This window comes from Schistocerca gregaria, chromosome 3, assembly GCF_023897955.1.
Source record: "Schistocerca gregaria isolate iqSchGreg1 chromosome 3, iqSchGreg1.2, whole genome shotgun sequence".
Taxonomy (NCBI): Eukaryota; Metazoa; Arthropoda; class Insecta; order Orthoptera; family Acrididae; genus Schistocerca; species Schistocerca gregaria.
The window spans coordinates 475,492,134-475,513,471 of NC_064922.1; the positions used below are offsets into that span (position 1 = coordinate 475,492,134).

Below are 21,338 nucleotides of genomic sequence, written 5' to 3' on the forward strand. Positions count from 1 at the left end.
GGAGCTTAACAGTTCATATGTGTGATGATTTGGCAAAGTGACAGAGGCACCCAAGTCAAACTGAAATTTCACACTTTCTCACAAAGAAGTAAATGAACAAAAACTTTGTTTGACTGGCATATCACTGAAGAAACTGCATGCTTGCTAGTTTTGCTAATGCCTGTTGCAGACGTTGGATATACTGCATTAATGACATGGGCCACGTGACTAGATTTTTGTAAGTGGGCCGAATTGTTATATTTTGTCCATTGGAAACATACAGATTGTTCATGTCCTTTCCAACCAAAAGCATAACTGTGAACTTGTTGGGAGGGCAGCCTTGGCATTTGTGCCGTGTATAACACCAAGGGCAAGACTTAATTCTGTTAGCCTTTGTAGCCACCTGTTTAGTGAACTGCTTAAGTGGCTAGCGCAAGCTGCCGCGGAATGGGCTGATCGCAACCAAGGGACTCAACCTGACAAATAGTTGCATGCTCACATTCATCAGCCACTGGGCACCTGAATTTTACTGATCTAGTATTTGCACTACCGGCTGAAATGGATTGGACTGTTTCAAAAGCTGTTCTCCAAGTTTGACATCAGTTATATCGTACGCGATCGCATCACACAACGTCTGAATATAAAGCACCACAAACGCATTTGAATTTGCACGTACTTGTCATACCCTGCAAATCTGTTACCTGCTCGTGATAAGTTTGTTCTGACTGTTTTTTGCAAGTAAAGAATTGATACGTAGCTGCTAGTACATTCACTTGTTGGTTCATAATAGTCAGTTAACAACTGTGTCACCTGTTTATAACTAAGTTCACTCAGAGTGGTGTTAGGAAAAAGTTTGTTGATTATGTGGAACACTGTACTTTGTACTTTTGATAATAGGTAGGAAAGTTTCACAGTAGCTGGTACATTGTGAATGATGACATGAACTTCAGATTGGGACAACCACAGGAGCCATTCCTCTTGTTGTCCACGAAATTGTCAAAAAGACGATATAGCAGTAGGTGTTACTGTAGGTGGTACTTGTTCCGTTGGGTGTGCAGCATTGGCTAGTAGCTGCTGCACCGTGTTGAGCAGGGTGGAGATATGCTGCATCTGGAACTGAAACATCTGCATTAGCTCATGTGGCATCTGTGGCGATACCTGTAAGACACCGCTAGCCCACGCCTCTCGCGGTGTGCGTTTAACCCCATTTAAATGATGCGCCAAGCGCGCGCCCAGCGGCTGTACGATTAATTAATCACAGTTGAAATCTCTGGTCCAGAGGGATGTGAAGAGGCTGTGGTCCAGAGAGAGGGTAGAGTCAGTCGAGTCTTGTGCAGTCTTAAGAGTCAGTCGAGCTAGAAAGTGTCTTGTGAAACGATCATTCTGTGGACAGTATTAGTGTGATGATTTCTTTTATATGTGTTGTGTTGTCTTCTTCGATGAGTAAAAAAAAAAAAAAAAAAAAAAAAAAAAAAAAAAAAAAAAAAAAAATAGGTAAAATAAATTTTTGTGATGTCCATCAAAAAGTTCATTCCAGTAAAAATAGAACCACTTCCCTTCACCTTTATTCACCCTTTTTTCTTTCTTTCCTTTCAACAAAACAAAAAACAAAAAATTACAATCCTCCCTTTTTTTTTTTAAATTCCGGACATCACACATCCAACACTTGTGGCTGTGGTGCCTGAGCATAGGTGCAGATTGGGCATTTTGGAAGAGACAAATGCAACAAACAACCAGACATGGCGAGCAAGCAAAATAAGGACTAAAAGTGAAGAAAATTTCTGCAGTGCCCAACTAAAAACCCTGATTAGCAAAAATGATAAGAGTCAGTTAAATCAAGTAAACGCCTCTGCAAAGTAAAGACAAGAATGAATTAAGGCACCAGCAAACACTAAAACAAAAATTCCATGGCCATCAGGGATCGGGTTTGTTTATAACTCCTCATCGCCAGCGTAGGGTACTGCCCACTCATCTCTTATAGGATTCCTAAAGGATGCTGCTTTCTCAGATAGATAAACAACAATTCAAGCAAATCACATTAATGCTTTCTATTACACTAAAATAGATTGACAATACTTAACTTTGACTTACAATTATGTGTCGCAAGTGATGGGCGACATGCAAATAATCACTTTCCTTTGCTATATACAATGCCTATGTAAGCAATTGATACATGGCACAAGGCTCAGTATAACAGTTAGGATGACGCTTTTCTATGGCCTCTTGTAGTGCCAGCTCTACTACTGTGCAGCCGAGGCTGCCAGGAGCGGTGCTTATATTCTCTTCAGCTTGAGGGTGCTCTGGGTCGTGGTGCCGTCCTAGTTAGCATACTATTGGCTGACGTCATCTCACAGCCTTCTCTGCTCTTGCATTCTTCATCTTTGTGATGGTGCTTGTGGTTATGCCAAAATACCTCGCACTTCCTCTTTACCGCACCGTGTCACTCTCCACTGGTGGAATGAGGTATGCCGCAGTGCAGTTTGCACACTGAGACACACTCTCTGCATTCTTAAGTCATCCTACGATGGCAAACTGCATTCCTTATAAACAGTTGCACACATAGTGTCATCACGTTCTTTTGGATAGCAAAGAAGCTAGCTGTATTTCCTTTACTAGTTCTTTTAACAGTTCCAGACCCTCTTCCATAATGTGGGCGAACCTCCAGTGCGTCTTTGGGGCCAAGGTCTATCCCCAATTTCTGGCCCAACCATCCATAGCTGATGATGTCATGGCGGACCCTATTGCTATCTCCAATATTTTGGGCCACTATTTTGCAGAGATTTCGAGCTCCATCCGATATCATCCTGCCTTCCTCCATTGGAAATGGTGGAGGACGCTTGGGCAATACCCTTCTCTTCTCAGAATCTTTAGTGCTACAATACCACCTGTACTATGAGTGAGCTAGAGCATGCTCTCACTTTATCCCTATTGTCCACCCCACAGCTGGACGATGTTCACATTCAGATGTTGCAGAACCTTTCTCTTGCAGGCAAGCACTTTCCTCTCCATATGTACAACTTCATCTGGGCAGAGGCCATTTCCTTGAGGCTGGCATGAAGCCACTGTCATATCCATATCTAAAGCTGGTAAGGACAGATATCTTCCTTCTAATTACCACCCCATTTCTCTCATCAGCTATGTTTGCAAGGTGATGGAATGTATGGTTCATGCCAGGCAGTGCCTCGAGTCTCACAAATAACTAATTGCTGCACAATGTGGATTTTAGCGCACTGTTCTGCAGTTGACCATCTCGTCACTTTGTCAGCCCATGTCCTGAGTCGTTTTCTCTGGAAGTACCAGACTATGGCCATGTTTCTCAATTTGGAGAAAGCCCATGAGACTTGCTGGAGGACAGGTATCCTCATTACTCCCTACACCTGGGGGCTTCTGAGGCTGCATGCCACATTTCATTCAGGAATTTTTAAAAGACTAAGTTTTCAAGCTATTTGTGGTTTCTGCCTTGTTGGACAGCTTTATCCAGGAAAACGGCGTGCCTCGTGGTTCCGTCCTGAGCGTTGTCCTCTTTGCTATTGCCATTAGCCCTATTATGGCCTGTCTTCCACTGGATATCTGTGGCTCCCTCTTCATTGACGATTTTGCCATTTATTGCATTTCTCCACAGACTTGTCTCCTTGAGCGGCATCTTCAGCATTGTTTCGATCGTCTACTTGTGGAGCTTCGTCAGTGCATTTTTCTTTCACTGACAAAACCACTTGTATGAATTTCTGGTGGTGCGATCTTTACATATTGGGCCTGTTCCTCTTCTGTTCATTGAAACTATGAAATTCCTGGGGCTCATGCTTGATAAGGAACTTTCTTGGTCCTTGTATGAATGTTCCCTGGCTGCCCACTGTACACGGTCCCTCAGTGTCCTATGTGTCCTTAGTGGTACCTCTTCGGGAGCAGGTTGGACCACCCTCCTCCATTTGTACGCGTCCCTTGTCCGTTCGTAACTAGACCATGGGTGTTTCGTTCATGCATCTGCACATCTATCCCTCTTATACCATCTCAGTACAATCCACCATCATGGTATGTGTTTGGCCACTGGCACCTTTTACATTAGCCCGGTTGAGAGTCTGTATGCCGAAGCTACCAAACAACTGCTGTCATACAGCTGTGATTTTTCTCCTCAGCAGACAAGCATATCATTTGTCTGCCATGTCTAGTTACCCATCCTATGTCTCCTTCTTCAGTGACTCCTTTGATCACCAGTGCATGTTATTTCCCTCTTCTCTGTTACCTCCTGGAGTTTACTTTCGGATATTGCTGCAGCAGCTTAACTTCACGCTAGCTGCGAGTTTCCCGATGAGTGTGAACCCTTCACTACCTTGGCTTCGTGTGTGGCAGCCCGTGTTCATCTTGTACTACATTTGCTTCCTAGGGATGCTACTCCAGCCTCGCAATAGTAACTTCATGTACACTGATGGCTCTCAGATTGACCATGGTGTTGAGTGTGCATTCGTCATTGGCACCAATGACTTTCAGTGTCGGCTTGTGGAACACTGCTCAGTATTTACAGCAGAGCTCTTCATCCTGTATTGGGCCATGCAATACATCTGGCAACACAGGCTTTTGAATCATGTATTCTGCTCCAACTCGCTCAGTGCACTACAGAGCTCCTGTGTGCTGTACGCCGTTCATCCATTAGTGCAAGGAGTCCAGGAGAGCTTTCACTTGCTCTTTCTTCATGGAGCCCCTGTGATGTTTATTTGGGTCAATGGTCATGCTGACCTGATGTGAAATGAGCCCTGACACTGCCAAGCCTGCAGTCCTTGTACCTTGGACCACTAGTTCTTCCTTTCCCTCAAACGATCTCTGTGTTGCTGTCTGTCAGCAGGTGGTGACACTTTGGCAACAGAAAGCCATAGAAACATTTTACATCTGTTTCCTTGTGTACAATCTAGTTTTCCCCCACTTCAGTAGATTTGGTAAAGTATTTGACCAGCATCTCCTTCAGCTAATTCATAGCTTCCTCATCTGATAAATGACTGCCACCTTATAAAAACCAATAAATGATTATATAGTCAAGTTTGAAACTCATAATTACCTGTCAGCTAACATGCCATAAAATCATGGATACCTGCATTAAAATATGCATCTAGGCTGGTCCATATTGGGACTGCAGAATGAGTGATTTGTTTCTTAGTTATGGCCATTACCATTGGTACAATCCCTTTACAACCAAAAATCAATTTTCTGTTTGAAGATGACATCTGACCATCCATTCATATCATAGTTTTGCAAACTAGTGAATAACTGGAAAGACTGCACTCAAATTGCAGGAACAACTGGTTGGCCAAAGTTTAGCCCCTGAAATCCAGCACTAATTCACAATGTTTTGTAATTGCTCCCAGATGCCACTCCACACTCCAATACGAGTAGAATCTGCTTCACAGTCAAAAGTTCCCGACAAGGAGTACCAAGCTCTGTCTCTGTGTGGTTTGTAACATTTCCTGAAAAACATACTGTATGCATTAACTCACCTCACTGGCTACAGATTTCTCTTACATTGAACTGATAACTTTTTCTGCCCTATCAGCAGAGGTAATAATATCATAATTATAAAAAAGACTGGTACTGTAGAATATTCAGTTTTTTTTTCATTTTTAATAGTCAAAATCCTTAAGTAACAGATATAACAGAGCATAGATTGTGGGTAGACTATTATTATTATTATTATTATTATTATTATATTGTAGATGGAGACTGAGAAAATATAGTTGTTATTGATTTGTGATTTCTCTGTGTCTGTGTGGTGGTGATGAAAGTTTTCCTGAATTACAGTTTCCTGTTTTGGACTGATGTTGGGGCTGAGCCAAGTGTTAGACGATCCCGTGTTGATGGTGAAAAGAAAACTATAATTGCATCAGATGTGAAGAATCCAATGGCATTGGCTGTTGATAGGTTGGATGACCTGGTGTTTTGGGCTTCTTCTAGGGGAATAGAGAGAGCTACGTTGGATGGGAGAGAAAGGTGAGCCCTTCATGTAGATGTAAATTCAGGAGAACTGTGACCACATGTGACAGTGTAATTGATAAATTGTCTTAATTAATTTTAATCAACCAATTAGTTTTCTATTTTTTGTTTCAGTATTAATAACAATATATACTAAAAACAAAGATTCCATGACTTACCAAACGGGAAAGCGCTGGTAGATACACAGTAAAAAAACACACAAAAACACACACAAAATTTCAAGCTTTTGCAACCAGCGGTTGCTTCGTCAGGAAAGAGGGAAGGAGAGGGAAAGACGAAAGGATGTGGGTTTTAAGGGAGAGGGTAAGGAGTCACTCCAATCCCGGGAGTGGAAAGACTTACCTTAGGGGGAGAAAAGGACAGGTGTACACTCAGTACACTCGCGCGCATGACACACACACACACACACACACACACACACACACACACACACACACACACACACACACACACACACACACATATTTAAAGGCAAAGAGTTTGGGCAGAGATGTCAGTCGAGGCGGAAGTGCAGAGGCAAATATGTTAAGATGTTGAATGACAGGTGAGGTATGAGTGGCGGCAACTTGAAATTAGCGGAGGTTGAGGCCTGGTGGATAACGGGAAGATTTACAGAAAAAAGGGAAGGTGAATACAAAGTGAAACTACTTGTACAAACAAAAAGAGAAAGTAAGATGACAGAAAAGATTTCGAAATGCAACAGTGACAATAACAAACGTAATTGTTGGGTTCAAATTAATGATATGAATAAAATAGAAAGAAACATTCCTCATGGGAAAAATATATTAAAAACAAAGATTGCATGACTTACCAAACGGGAAAGCGCTGGTAGATAGACACAACCTCCGCTAATGTAGAGTTGCCACCACTCTTACCTCACCTGTCCTTCAACGACATTTTTGCCTCTGCACTTCCCCCTCGACTGACATCTCTGCCCAAACTCTTTGCCTTTAAATGTGTCTGCTTGTGTCTGTATATGTGTGGATGGATATTTGTGTGTGTGCGAGTGTATACCTGTCCTTTTTTCCCCCTAAGGTAAGTCTTTCCGCTCCCAGGATTGGAATGACTCCTTACCCTCTCCCTTAGAACCCACATCCTTTCGTCTTTCCCTCTCCTCCCCCCTTTGCTGACGAAGCAGCTGTTGGTTGCGAAAGCTTAAAATTTTGTGTGTGTGTTTTTTTATTGTGTCTATCTACCAGCGCTTTCCCGTTTGGTAAGTCATGGAATCTTTGTTTTTAATATATTTTTCTCATGTGGAATGTTTCTTTCTATTTTATTCATGACAATATATACTATTCATTAATGAGTATTTCTAAAGAAATTATGTACAGTGACTTTAAGAAAGGTTGCAAATAAAACATAAAGTTGAGAAAACCTGCTTTTCCGATAGTATTGTGCTTTTCTTTTGGTTGTATACAAATTTCAGTGTATGAACAGTATTAATGAAAGTAATTCATTCATTGAAAAATGTACCTTTAAAATGTTTTGTCACAGTACTGCTGAAATATTTATTGTGAGAGGCTACTTTTGCAATAGCAATATGTGAAAGAAAAGTGAAATATTAACAAGATATGGGTCACTATCTGTAGCAACTTGGTTATTGTGAATCTTCTTCTGGCAGAGATAAGCTGTTGTCATTTTCCTTACATATTATCAGTTGTGGTTCTGTAGTAAGAATCTCAAAAATTATGACCATGCACATGCCACAAAAAAATACATTATTAATGTATTGTATTATGACAATAGAAAGTTGTATATTGTGTGCAAGTCATGATTGAAAGGAGAGATCACAGCTCCTTGTAGGACAACATGCAACATGCTGGGTGGCAGGTTGTTGTTCTTGCATATAGTCATCTCTGTTTATGATGGTTCAAATCTGCCCCTCAGCACTTCACTTTAGAGATTATTACTGCCCACTCCATCGCCTTTCTTCATTAAGTGTTTTAGCACTGAAATAGAGACCCTTAAAAGTCAAGGGGTATAAGTGACAAATTTTGGAAGTGAGTGTAGATGTTAGTTGTTAAAGCCGACACAAATCTTTGTGGCCAATAGATACAAGTGACAAGCAGTACAGTGCTGGCATCTAGTAGTTGAAAGGAAAACTGCTAAGACTATCTCCTATTTTCTTTGGAGGTCAAAGGGAATACGTGCACTTATATCTCTTGGGTACCATGTGATAGCAAACAGCTCTTTGTTTTCCTGGCTGAGTGTTTAACAGAAGATATTTAATTTAAAATTATTATATTGGTTATTCATGATTTATTGTTATCATTTTATTTCCTACATAATATTAATGTTATTGATGGTTTTTAAACTATAAAAAATAAGACCCATCTGTGGAAAATGTCTGAAGTATATAAAGAGTTTTGTGCAGAAAATAATTTACCCACTATTAAAGAGTGCTACTATAGATTTATGTTCAATATGGCCTTCAATCTGGGTTTCCATACGTCTTGTACTGATAACTGTGTGACATGTAACAGTTTCATGGAAAACCAAAAATGTTCAGATGTTGACTCTTAAATAAGAATTACATTTGCATAAGTCACAGGCAGCTAACGAAGCAAAAGACAGGACCAAAGAATGTTCAAAGTATGATAGTTAAAAAATAGCAATATGTTTTGACCTGTCCAAGACACTCCCTCTTGCAACAGTGTATTATGCAAGACAGCTGTGGATCCACAATTTTTGTGTACATGATTTTGTCTCTGGAGTTGCAACAATGTACATTTGGCATGAGAGTCAAGCTGCTCATTGCTGCTTCCTGTGTTTTGCACTGCATAAGTAAATTGCCCATACCAGTTCAACACATCACAGCTTTTAGTGAAAATTGTGAAGGTCAGGTAAATACATTGTAAAGTTCTGGCCTTACATTACCCAGAATATATACATTTAAACTGTAGTTCAAAAATTAATTATTTATGGTCAGGTGCAATCAAAATTGTGGAATTATTGAGAAGGATGCCAGGAAAAATACCTGAAATTTTTATACTTGATGAGGGGCATTGCTTATTTCCAAGGCCATCAGGAAATTCAATGACTGACAATGATTTCATCACACTAAGTAGACACAGTGATTATCTCAAGGACTCGGTGAACGGGTTGAGACAAATGCAGTGGCTGCATTTTCAAAAGAAGTCACTCTTGATGTTGTTTTACAAAGAATCCCTCATTGAAGAGCTGGAAGATTTTCAAAATATTAATAACGAGAAAGCACATTGTTGCAGCAGAAATGTCAGGGTCTTCCCAGCTCTAGAAATAAGAAATGAATAAAGTAAGTTAAAATGTAAAAAGTATAGGGAGTTACAGACTCTACTTTCTCTTTTGCCACGAGTACATGATGAATTTTACCAGATACTTTCAGACCACGAAGCCGCAAGAACATTGAAGCCAGTTAATCAGAATCATGAAGAAAATTGTTACTCAGAAAAATGAACAGTTACAGTACGTTAGAAACAGACTCTGAGTAGACTCGTAGTCATGTTCAACTTGCATAACAGGTTACTACCTGTCATTTAAGTGCTCCTATGAATGTCACTGTGAATCATGATTTTTAATTGGTTATGAAAAATTACTAGCTGACAGAATTCAGCATTGATGTTCTGGATAAGGCAGACAGTAAAGCTTCAAAAGTGTGCAAATAATTATTTTTTCCTTAAGGTGTTCATTGAATTTTCTGGAGTGTCTCAACTTTAAACATCTGTTACACAAAATAACATCACATTACATACCCTTCGTCTTCTAAGGGTGTTGTCAACATGTTAAGGTACTTTTTTTTAGAAATGTGATTGTTGAAAATGTAGTATTTGGAGGCACACAATAAGAACACCTGCTTACCAATTGTTGAACTGGGGAAAGATGAGGATGAATGTTTCCCTTGATAAACAACAAATCTATTTTGGTTATGTGCAAATTTCAAGTAGCTTGCTGATAGAGTAGCAGAGATTAGTAATGAGATACTCTCTTCTGTATGCATCGTGTTAAATGTTGTTTTCTGTCTTTCAAGGAGTCCTTAATTCTATCCTACTTTTCGTAAATTGTGTTAGACAGTAATGTAATTTATACCTGCTGTGTACCTGTAGCTTGTCTGTTGAAGAAGGAATGAAGGAAGTGAAAGTTCAAAGGCTGGCTGACAGTGGATGGAAAATGAAGCATCATAAAGAATGACGAATGGCATAGTCCATTGGATTGAAAGTAGCAAGGCAGAAAAATTAGTTCATAGGATTGATAGTGTTATTCGACATTTTCAGGAGTCAGATCACTAGAAAAGGAAAAAAAAAATGTTGTGTTGAATAAATAGAAAAGAGGTATAAATATGTGGTGGATGTAAAAATGGAGAAAGATTCTGCTTGACCATTGAAATAATCCCGATACCTAGGAAAAAGGTAAACAGAGTGCCAAAAGAAAGAAGTCAAAAATTGGGACAGTGGATGCACAATGTATTACCATTCACACTGTTTCAAATAGCACACTGAATAAATCACTAGGCTACGAAACAATCAAAAAATTCTGGTGATAACAATATTTGTCTGTTTAAATGTTGTAAAAATTTGTTAGGCATGTATTTGAGTTATTTTTTAAAACCCATTTAATTAGTGACAAATGACATTTTTTCATGCTGCATAAGATATATTGAAAGCAAAAAGACAGGGAAATAACATTCAGAAATGAGCAAGAAATTATGCTAAAAGCCAAGAACTCTTGCATTTTTTTTCTCTCAAATCAAAACTAACTGTTGTAGAGATATGACATTTTCAAAGACGTAAAAGAAGTGGTGTTGACAGAGATATTTCAGAAAGTGAGTGCAAATGGAGAAATAGCTGCACAGTGCTATAAAGAAGAAAGTGGACGAACTTCAGAGATTGTTTTCCTGGGTTTTGCATTTCTTTTCCAAGAGTATGTAATTGCATTTCTTCTCCAAGATATATTTAATTGTTAAAATGTCATTATTTTAATTTAGTTTACAAAAATAACATCATCTTTGATTCAGTTTTAGACTTCATTATCTTAATGACAACATTATCAATTAGATGATTGTGTTAACCATTATTTTAAAACATGTTGACTTCTGTAATGTTGAGTAATTTTACTTAGGAAGGCCATACAAAAACAGCTATGGGTTTAAGTATGCTGTTGGAAAGTAGAATTACGGATGCCAGAAGTAAGTCTAAGAATAATTCACAATATGTACAAATTTTAACCAAGCAAATAACTATTTTTCAGAAGGATGGTATTGGCAGAAGTAGTAGTTAAAGAGCATCTTGCTGTATGGGGAGACTACTTATACTGGGTTGATGGTGATCAACAACAAGTAGAACGAGCAGATAAACTCACAGGCAAACATCAGGAAGCTGTTGTTAGAGCATCTCATCTCACTGAACTTGTTGCTGTGCTTCCATTCGATGAAAAGGTAAATAAAGACATTAAAGAATATTCTAACTTAAGGACAACTAAAAAGTAACTGTATTCTGTGCTTAAAAATATTTCTGGAATAGTGGGGCATTATTGAAACCAAAGTGTAAAGTGTTCTTTTGAGTAACAGGTATAAAGCTGCTGGCTTTGTAATGACAAAAAAAAAACTGTGGGCATATTTTTTGAAGCCTCATTGTATTTATTCTGATTTTCTGGCATTAGTGCCCCATAAACATACTGTTCTGATTTAGGGACTTTAATATCATTAGTTATAACTGTTATGCTATTTCTTACAATATCATTAGATTTTACTGACACTGGATTAAGCAGTTTTGTAGTTGGATATGAGAAATAACTGCTTCTAGTCTAATACACTAATCTATTAATCTGCGATTCCAACATGCCAAGTGGTTCAAACTAAGTGAACTTTCGACCAAGTACTCCCTGAACCATTGTAATATAGTAACTGCCGATTCTAGAACATTACAGTGTGTTTATATGGCTGACACTTACATTATATCACCACGCTACTACTCCAGACATGAAGAGTCCCATTTACATTTACAACTGTACAAAAGGCCACCTTATGTGTATGGTAGAGGGTACTACCAGGTGTACCAGTATGAAATGAGCGTTAAGATACAAATGTGTCAATAGGGAACGTTTGTTGTGAACAAGCCTTTTTTTTTAATGACATCTGTCAAAGATATTTAGTATACATCAAGTCATGGACAAACAGCATCATATGTTTTCATCGTGTTAACAATGTCGAATTTTGTACCAGAAAGTGATGATTTGCGGGAAGCATTAATTTTTTGTTTTCATTTGAAAAAAAAAGTGCTGCAGAGTCGCATCGAATGCTTGTCGAGGCATATGGTGATCATGCTCTATCAGAAGCAACATGCAAAAGATGGTTTCAACAGTTCAGAAATAATGATTTTGATGTAAGAAATGAAGATCACCAAAAAAGTTCAAAGATGCCGAATTACGAGCAATATTAGATGAAGATGATACTTTGAGTCAGAAGCAAATGGGAGCAATGCTAAATGTTGCACAACAAACAATTTCTGACCATTTGAAAGCTATGGGAAAGATCCAAAAGTGTGGAAAATGGGTGCCACATAAACTGAGTGAAAGACAGATGGAAAACTGAAAAACCTTTTGTCAAATTTTGTTTCAAAGACATGAAAGAAAATCAATTTTGCATCAAATTGTTACTGGCGATGAAAAATGGATTTATTTTAAGAATCCTAAATGGGAAAAATCATGGGTTAATCTGGGACAACCATCAACATGGACTGCAAAACCAGATCAATATGGCAAGAAGACAATGCTCTGTGTTTGGTGGGATCAGAAAGGTGTGGTGTATCATGAGTTTCTAAAACTCGGTGAAACTGTGAATACTAATCACTACAGACAACAAATGATCAATTTCAACTATGCATTGATCAAAAAAAGACCAGAATGGGCCAGAAGACATGGAAAAGTAATTTTTTTACCCAACAATGCACATGCACACAAAGCAAAACTGGTTCAGGATACAATCAAAACACTTGGCTGGGAGCTGCTATTCCACCCGCCGTGTTCACCAGACTTGGCCCCTTCCGACTACCATTTGTTTTCATCAATGGGACATGCATTGGCTGAGGAACACTTTGATTCCTGCGAAGTAGTCGAAAATTGGGTGTCTGATTGGTTTGCTTCAAAAGATGAACATTTCTATTGGTGTGGTGTCCACAAATTGCCAGAAATGTGGTCAAAATGTATAGAAAGCAATGGTCAGTACTTTGAATAAAAGGTTTTTACTTTTCAATTCAGAATTAGTGTTTGATTTTCAGAAAATACGCTCATTTCATACTGGTACATCTGGTAATTGTACCACTATCTCACCCTCTAGAGTATAAGACCACATGCAGAAAGTATGGTTAATTAGCGTTAACGATAACAGATTTGACAACTAAATGCAGGTGTGCTTGGGAGGTCTGTGGATACACACCAAAGTAAAAGTTTTAATGCTATTTTATTATACTGAAGGGTGAAGAGAGATGTGAATGCTGTACTCTGGTGATACTTTTGTTAATACATCAATTTATGGAAGCAACTGAAATAATCATTTGTATATGGGAAGAAAATCCGGGTGCTATTATCAGACTATAAATGTGTGTCAGCAGTTACTAGTGTGCTTTCAGGGTTTCAGCCAAGTTGTTGCCATTTTTCTGCTCAATATTTTGATGACTGACCCAGTAGTCTCCTTCAGATGTAGAAACAATGATATAAGTAACAAGGCAGAACACTGGAAAGCTCATTATTAATCTCAAACATTGAGAAAACTAGAAAGATCAGATCTACAATGTTTCGAATTTGTTGTACAAACACTTGCACTTTCTAGACTGGAAATCACAATATTGTTACATTCATAGAATTCAGGTCCTGATATCTTCTACAAAAGACACAGCAAAGTCTCTCTCTCTCTCTCTCTCACACACACACACACACACACACACACACACACACACACACACACACACACACACAAATCATACTAATAGACATTAAGAAATTATTCCTTTTGTGTTTGATGTTAGTTTATTTAAACACGAAATTCATTACATTACTAGGCAGATGGTCAAAAATTTTCATGGCTGAATGCCTCACTCCTTTCTGTGCCAATCTAAAGATTGAGTGATTAATATTATTAGTCATTTTTCCTTCTAGTACGACACTTGTGAATCTTACTGTTGTTTTCCTATGGTGATTGACTGCTGACAACAAACTTCACGTGGCAGTACAACTAAGAGGGAAAAGTAAATTAATAAACAAATAAATATTTATACTGAGTTCTTATGTGCATATATCAGTACTTAAGAAAAATGCTACTCAATTGCATCTGTGGTGTGCATTCAAAACAGGTTTGCTTGCACTTGTAAACAAGTTCAATTTCATTGTTTACACCTGTAGATTCATAAAACAAGTGTAGATAATGCAGATCATGAAGTACATTTTCATTGTTAATGGATATCATTCTACTGAAAAGCTCTTGGACGTGTTTTTCTTTTACTTTGCCTAAATAGTTCCTTTCAGTGTAGACAACCTCACTACTGCTAGAGTTCAAATAATATTGAAAGCAAGGGAAAAATAATAAAATTCTCACAGGCAGCTTCCTGTTGTTTCCGAAGTCCTTACATTCATTTGGAGTAACGAGACTATTATGAAAAGAAGAGTTTGCTATTCATCGTACAGAGTTGCAGCATGCATAAGGAAAAGACTGCTGTACATTGAAGTTTTCAACCAAAACACCCATGCGTTATATGCGAAACAAATATAACAATGAAGAAAGAGAGGGAGAGGGAGAGAGAGAGAGAGAGAGAGAGAGAGAGAGAGAGAGAGTAAAAAAATTATTTCTCTGAAAGCAAAATAACTGTTCAGTATTGTTTATGCTGTTCACTGAGTTGTTACCTTTACTCCTAAATTATTTACATTCTGCCAAAACTTTCCGCAATACATTTGTACTACTAAATATTTTCTGTCTTGCTATTCAGACTAGGGAAGGTCTGTTAATCCTCTCATATCCCTTGCCACTGGCAGTATGCAAGTGAAACTTGTGAAGTTTTAGTACTCAGTCTCTGGCCAACAAAAATTTCTTTTTGTTTACAGTTATATGTGGAAAGGACATGCGAGGGATGCTCACATATATGCCTACAGTTGCAAGGGGCAGTTGGTAGTGATGGTCCTGCCTGTGGTTGCCCAGCTGGTTTGGGGCTGCAGGATGATGAACGAACATGCATTCCACCACCTGCATGTGGACAAGATCATTTTACATGTGCCACAGGGAGCATTTCATTAAAGGATTGTCTGCCTGCATCTTGGCGCTGTGATGGTCACAAGGATTGTGCTGACGGCAGTGATGAAGAGGATTGTCCTGCTTGTCCACCAGATCAATTTAAATGCCAGAGTGGACGATGCATTGGTACCGTCTTTCAAGATTTACAAATTTATAATCTCTCTTTTTATGTTTACTGACATCTGCAAAATCTGATAGGGTTATTACAAAGCCACTATACGTTGTTTAGAATTAAGTCTCTAGATTTAACTGACATACAAATCAACCACCTTCTGTCAAGAATATCTGTGGAAAAAGTATTGTTCTCCTATCAATATAGTTATTTATTTATATAACTAAACATAAATGTTGATGTAAATAAAATAGAAAGAAACTTCCACATGGGAAAAATATATTAAAAACAAAGATTCCAAGACTTACCAAGCGGGAAAGCGCCGGTAGATAGGCACAATGAATAAAACGCACAAACACACACACAGAATTTCGAGCTTTCGCAATTGGCTTGTGTGTGTGTGTGTGTGTGTGTGTGTGTGTGTGTGTGTGTGCGTGCGTGCGTGCGTGCGTGCGTGTGCGCGCGCGCGAGTATATACCTATCCTTTTTTCCCCCTAAGGTAAGTCTTTCCGCTCCCGGGATTGGAATGACTCCTTACCCTCTCCCTTAAAACCCACATCCTTTCATCTTTCCTTTTCCTTCCCTCTTTCCTGACAAAGCAGCAGCCGGTTGCGAAAGCTCGAAATTCTGTGTGTGTGTTTGTGTGTTTTATTCATTGTGCCTATCTACCGGCGCTTTCCCGCTTGGTAAGTCTTGGAATCTTTGTTTTTAATAAACATAAATGTTGTGATTTGTCACTTGTGTCATTTCTAAAATCTTGCCATCAGTTCGTCAGCTATAAACTTTCCTCAGAGTATTGAAATGTTAAGACATTGTTATAATTTCATTTAGCTTTGTTTCTCATTACACAAAGTTAACTCCACTGATGGTGCATGTCAAACCTGTATTTGTTTTTTCATGTGGGAGGCTTTAATGCTTTGGGCAACTTAAAAGTGGTGAAGTATGTGTGTAAACTCCCACTTCTTTAACGGCACGACTTGACATTGTCAGCCGACTTTCCTTGCGGGTTAGCTTGCTTCTGCAACCTCCTTTTCTCTTCTTCTCCGAAGTATATTTGTTAGGAACCAGTATTTCTCAAGACTCTTTATATATATATATAAAGGCAGACATACACAGTTTCATTTGCTTCACGTAACGATGTGCTTCAAGCGTTAATAGAAAGCACAGAAGCTGAAATCGTTATAGGTACAGAGAGGTGGCTAAAGCCTGAAATAAGTTCTGCAGAAATTTTTCCGAAGTCTGAGACGGTGTTCAGGAAAGATAGATTAGGCAGAATTGGTGGTGGAGTGTTTGTGTCTGTCAGTAGTGGTTTATCTTGTAGTGAAGTCGAAGTAGATACTCCGTGTGGATTGGTATGGTTGGAGGATATACTTAACAGCCGAACTAAGTTAATACTTGGCTCCTTCTACCGACCCCCAGACTCTGATGATATAGTTGCGGAACAGTTCAGAGAAAATTTGAGTCTCGTAACAAATAAATACCCCACTCATACAGTTACAGTTGGTGAGGACTTCAACCTTCCCTCGATATGTGGCAAAAATACTTGTCCAGAACTGGTAGTTGGCAGAAAACATCTTCCGAGATTGTCCTAAATGTTTTCTCCGAAAATTATTTCGAGCAGTTAGTCCGCGAACCCACGCAAATTGTAAATGGTTGCGAAAATACACTTGACCTCTTAGCCACAAACAATCCAGAGCTAATAGAGAGCATCATGACTGATACAGGGATTAGTGATCACAAGTTTGTAGCTAGGCTCAATACCGTTTCTTCCAAATCCACCAGAAACAAACGCAAAATAATTTTATTTAAAAAAGCGGATAAAGTGTCATTAGAAGCCTTCCTAAGAGACAATCTCCATTTCTTCCGAACTGACTATGCAAATGTAGATGAGATGTGGCTCAAATTCAAAGATATAGTAGCAACAGCAATTTAGAGATTCGTACCTCATAAATTGGTAAGAGATGAAACTTATGCCCCATGGTACACAAAACAGGTCCGAATGCTGTCGCAGAGGCGACGGAAAAAGCATGCAAAGTTCAGAAGAACGCAAAATCCCGAAGATTGGCTAAAATTTACAGACACGTGAAATTTGGCACGGACTTCAATGCGAGATGCCTTTAATAGGTTCCACAACGAAACATTGTCTCAATTTGGTAGAAAATCCGAAGAAATTCTGTTTGTATGTAAAGTACACAATCGGCAAGACGCAGTCAATACCTTCGCTGCGCAGTGCCGATGGTATTGTTACCGACGACTGTGCTGCTAAAGCGGAGTTATTCAACGCAGTTTTCCAAAATTTCTTCACCAGGGAAGATGAATGGAATTTTCCAGAATTTGAAACACAAAACAGCTGCTAGCATGAGTTTCTTAGAAGTAGATATCTTAGGGGTTGCAAAGCAACTCAAATCGCTTGATACGGGCAAGTCTTCAGGTCCAGATTGTATACCGATTAGGTTCCTTTCAGATTACACTGATACGATAGCTCCCTACTTAGCAATCATTTACAACCGCTCGCTCACCGATAGATCTGTACCTACAGATTGGAAAATTGCGCGGGTCGCACCAGTGTTTGAGAAGGGTAGTAGGAGTAATCCATTGAACTACAGACCTATATCATTGACGTCGGTTTGCAGTAGGGTTTGCAGCATATACTGTATTCAAACATTATGAATCACCTCGAAGGGAACGATCTATTGATACGTAATCTGCATGGTTTCAGAAAACATCGTTCTTGTGCAATGCAGCTAGCTCTTTATTTGCACGAAGTAATGGCTGCTATCAACAGGGGATCTCTAGTTGATTCTGTATTTCTAGATTTCCGGAAAGCTTTTGACACCGTTCCTCACAAGTGACTTCTAATCAAGCTGCGGAGCTATGGGGTATTGTCTCAGTTGTGCGACTGGATTCGTGATTTCCTGTCAGGAAGGTCGCAGTTCGTAGTAATAGACAGCAAATCATCGATTAAAACTGAAGTGATATCATGTGTTCCCCCGGGAAGCATCCTGGGACCTCTGCTGTTCCTGATCTATCTAAATGACCTGGGTGACAATCTGAGCAGTTCTCTTAGGTTGTTCGCAGATGATGCTGTACTTTACCGTCTAGTAAGGTCATCCAAAGACCAGTATCAGTTGCAAAGCGATTTAGAAAAGATTGCTGTATGGTGTGGCAGGTGGCAGTTGACACTAACTAACGAAAAGTGTGACGTGATCCACATGAGTTCCAAAAGAAATCCGTTGGAAGTCGATTACTTGATAAATAGTACAATTCTCATGGCTGTCAATTCAACTAAGTACGTGGGTGTTAAAATTACGAACAACTTCAGTTGGAAAGACCACATAGATAATATTGTGGGGAAGGCGAGCCAATGGTTGCGTTTCATCTGCAGGACACTTAGAAGATGCAACAAGTTCACTAAAGAGATAGCTTACACTACACTCGTTCGTCCTCTTTTAGAATATTGCTACACATTCTGGGATCCTTACCAGGTGGGATTGACGGAGGACTTCGAAAGGGTGCAGAAAAGGGCAGCTCGTTTTGTATTATCACATAATAGTGGAGAGAGTGTGGCAGATATGATACGCGAGTTGGGATGGAAGTCATTAAAGCAAAGATGTTTTTCGTCACGGAAAGATCTATTTACGAAATTTCAGTCACCAACTTTCTCTTCCGAATGTAAATATATTTTGTTGAGCCCCACCTACATAGGTAGGAATGATCATGAAAATAAAATAAGAGAAATCAGAGCTCAAACAGAAAGGTTTAGGTGTTCGTTTTTCCCGCGCGCTGTTCGGGAGTGGAATGGTAGAGAGATAGTATGATTGTGGTTCGATGAACCCTCTGCCAAGCACTAAAATGTGAATTGCAGAGTAATCATGTAGATGTAGGAACATCAAAACTTTTACAAATCTCCTTCTCCACGTGAACAAACACTGTCAAGTAAGTCTCTTCGCATATCCAAAGGTTAGAAACAAAGTTCACTTACACGTAAGAAAAAGCTGGCTTAAAAAACCAAGTCCATTCTCATCCTGAATCTGAATACACGTCTTATCCTCTCCAAGTCCAAGACAAGTATCCATTTAACAATATTTCAACTTTCCTTCCTTTTTTCTTTTCACTACAATAATCTAAGCTGTAAAACAGTACGGAATAACACAGAAGTTCCTTGCGTCTGCCACGTACTTTCATTAAACTTCCATGGCGCGACCGTCAAACACTGGATGGTGCCGTTTGACTGCCGTGTCTACAGTCATTTTACTACACACTTTGGACCTGCACACACAGACAGGCGACGCATAGTAGATAGGCTCTCTCACACTTATATTTAAAATATCGTGCATTCGAGATGGTCAAAGACCGAGTGGTTCTAGAATTTATTTGCGGAAATTCTCGAAACATTACAAGGCTTATGTCTATCTCCTGTACAGTTCCTTTTGTCTGTTCTCAAAGCTTCCATAGTGCTGCGCAAAGTCACACTCACAGCTGCAACCAGAATCAACATGCTCTTGGCAATACTTGGAACACGAGACTGGTGATGCAATGTACTGCTCCTCAGATTTCATGGACCCAGATTAAGTGTCTACTGTACTGCACTATTCAGTCAGGTGAAATAAGGGTTGCCAGCCTCGCTTTTACCTTTCACACAAAATTATATCTCTCTCAGCTCCACAGTCAATTATGAAAAGCTGTGTTGCTATGTAAAGCCATTGTCACATGAGACAAGGCAGCTATGATTGACATGCATGCAGACTGGATATCCAGTGTCATGAGAAATACTGCCATTAGCATGCAGGATGCTCCCAGTGCTCTCCAGTGGCAGTTAGTGGAGTTGTTGATTTTATTTGGGTAGCAAACCTTACAGTTTGTCCACGAAAATGGGCAAATATAAATTTCTTACATTAGCCCTATTAAAATAAAAAATTTCCCCTCTTGTGCATATGTTGCTCATGTTGTTCTGTTTGTGGTGTACATAAATTAAAGCTTTAGTATACATGAACATGTAACAAGACAAAAAGGTAAGATACATGTCCAGTCAGTGAGAATGTCAACTTACAAAAGTTCACCAAACTGAACAAACTTGTTCCTTACAGAGTGTGCACTTATATTTACACAACATCAAATAGTACATAATTTATTTCTCACAATCTTCTAGAAAATGAAAGGGTGGGAAAAGAAAAAAAAAAGTTGGATATAGTGGGACACGAATCCTGTTTTGATCTACCTTCTGTTCTGTAATGTGACGCATCTACTAACTACACTGCACTAAAGCTTTGCTATTGGTTAGCTGTTTTTTAATTGTCAAACTGTTATTTATTGACGTTTCTAATAAATCCCAACAAGAACGACATTTTTTCGTGAACCTTCCATGAGCCATTTCCTTAAAATAGCTTACTTTCATAACATGAAAGTTATAACACGAAAATAATGATATGAGAATTCGTTAATCACCAGAAGTTTCCTATCATTTTATTACAACAAATTGTTCCTATGATGATTCTTTCTCAAGATATTCAATGTGCAGCTGCTTACAAACAACATACACTCATTGAGTGTAAGGTTTAACGTAAAACCCACCAAAATGTATGTCTACTGATATGACAAATACAATATGGCATCTCTCTTTCTGCATGTGATTTAGGGAGCATTCCTGCTTCCTATTGGTTCAACTTTACGTGGCATGTGCCGAAATATCACAGAACTTATTTTGTTTCACATAATGAAATGGCTCCTCAATGTGAAATAGCAGAAGTGACATCACAAAACTCATAGAGTACCACATCAGTGTTAGCTAATCCATTCCTTGTGATGATGACTTAAGTGCTTCCAGGTAGGATTCCTAGATGTGACCAGTGGATTGGAAAGATTTGCCACTAACTGCTCAGTGAATACCTTCAACTATCTATTAGTGATTGCTGTTGACAACAACTAACAACTAGATGGGAACACAGTTCAATGCCAACAGAGAAAAGGTCACCCAAAAGCACTACTCTCCAATTTACGTAGAAACCAGTGAAATTTATT

General features: G+C 38.9%; 1 protein-coding gene across 2 annotated transcripts in view; it reads left to right on the plus strand.

Annotated features, from left to right (window-relative positions):
- The window catches only part of LOC126355002 (low-density lipoprotein receptor-related protein 6), a 309,816-nt gene that overhangs the window by 278,911 nt on the left and 9,567 nt on the right, over nucleotides 1-21,338 (plus strand). Inside the window, exons 18-20 of one of the 2 annotated variants that reach the window (XM_050005129.1) lie at nucleotides 5,764-5,952; nucleotides 11,179-11,365; nucleotides 15,022-15,334. In XM_050005129.1, the coding sequence (XP_049861086.1) occupies nucleotides 5,764-5,952; nucleotides 11,179-11,365; nucleotides 15,022-15,334 (689 nt within the window). The remainder of the gene's footprint in view (nucleotides 1-5,763; nucleotides 5,953-11,178; nucleotides 11,366-15,021; nucleotides 15,335-21,338) is intronic. The other variant, XM_050005130.1, reaches the window with a different exon arrangement.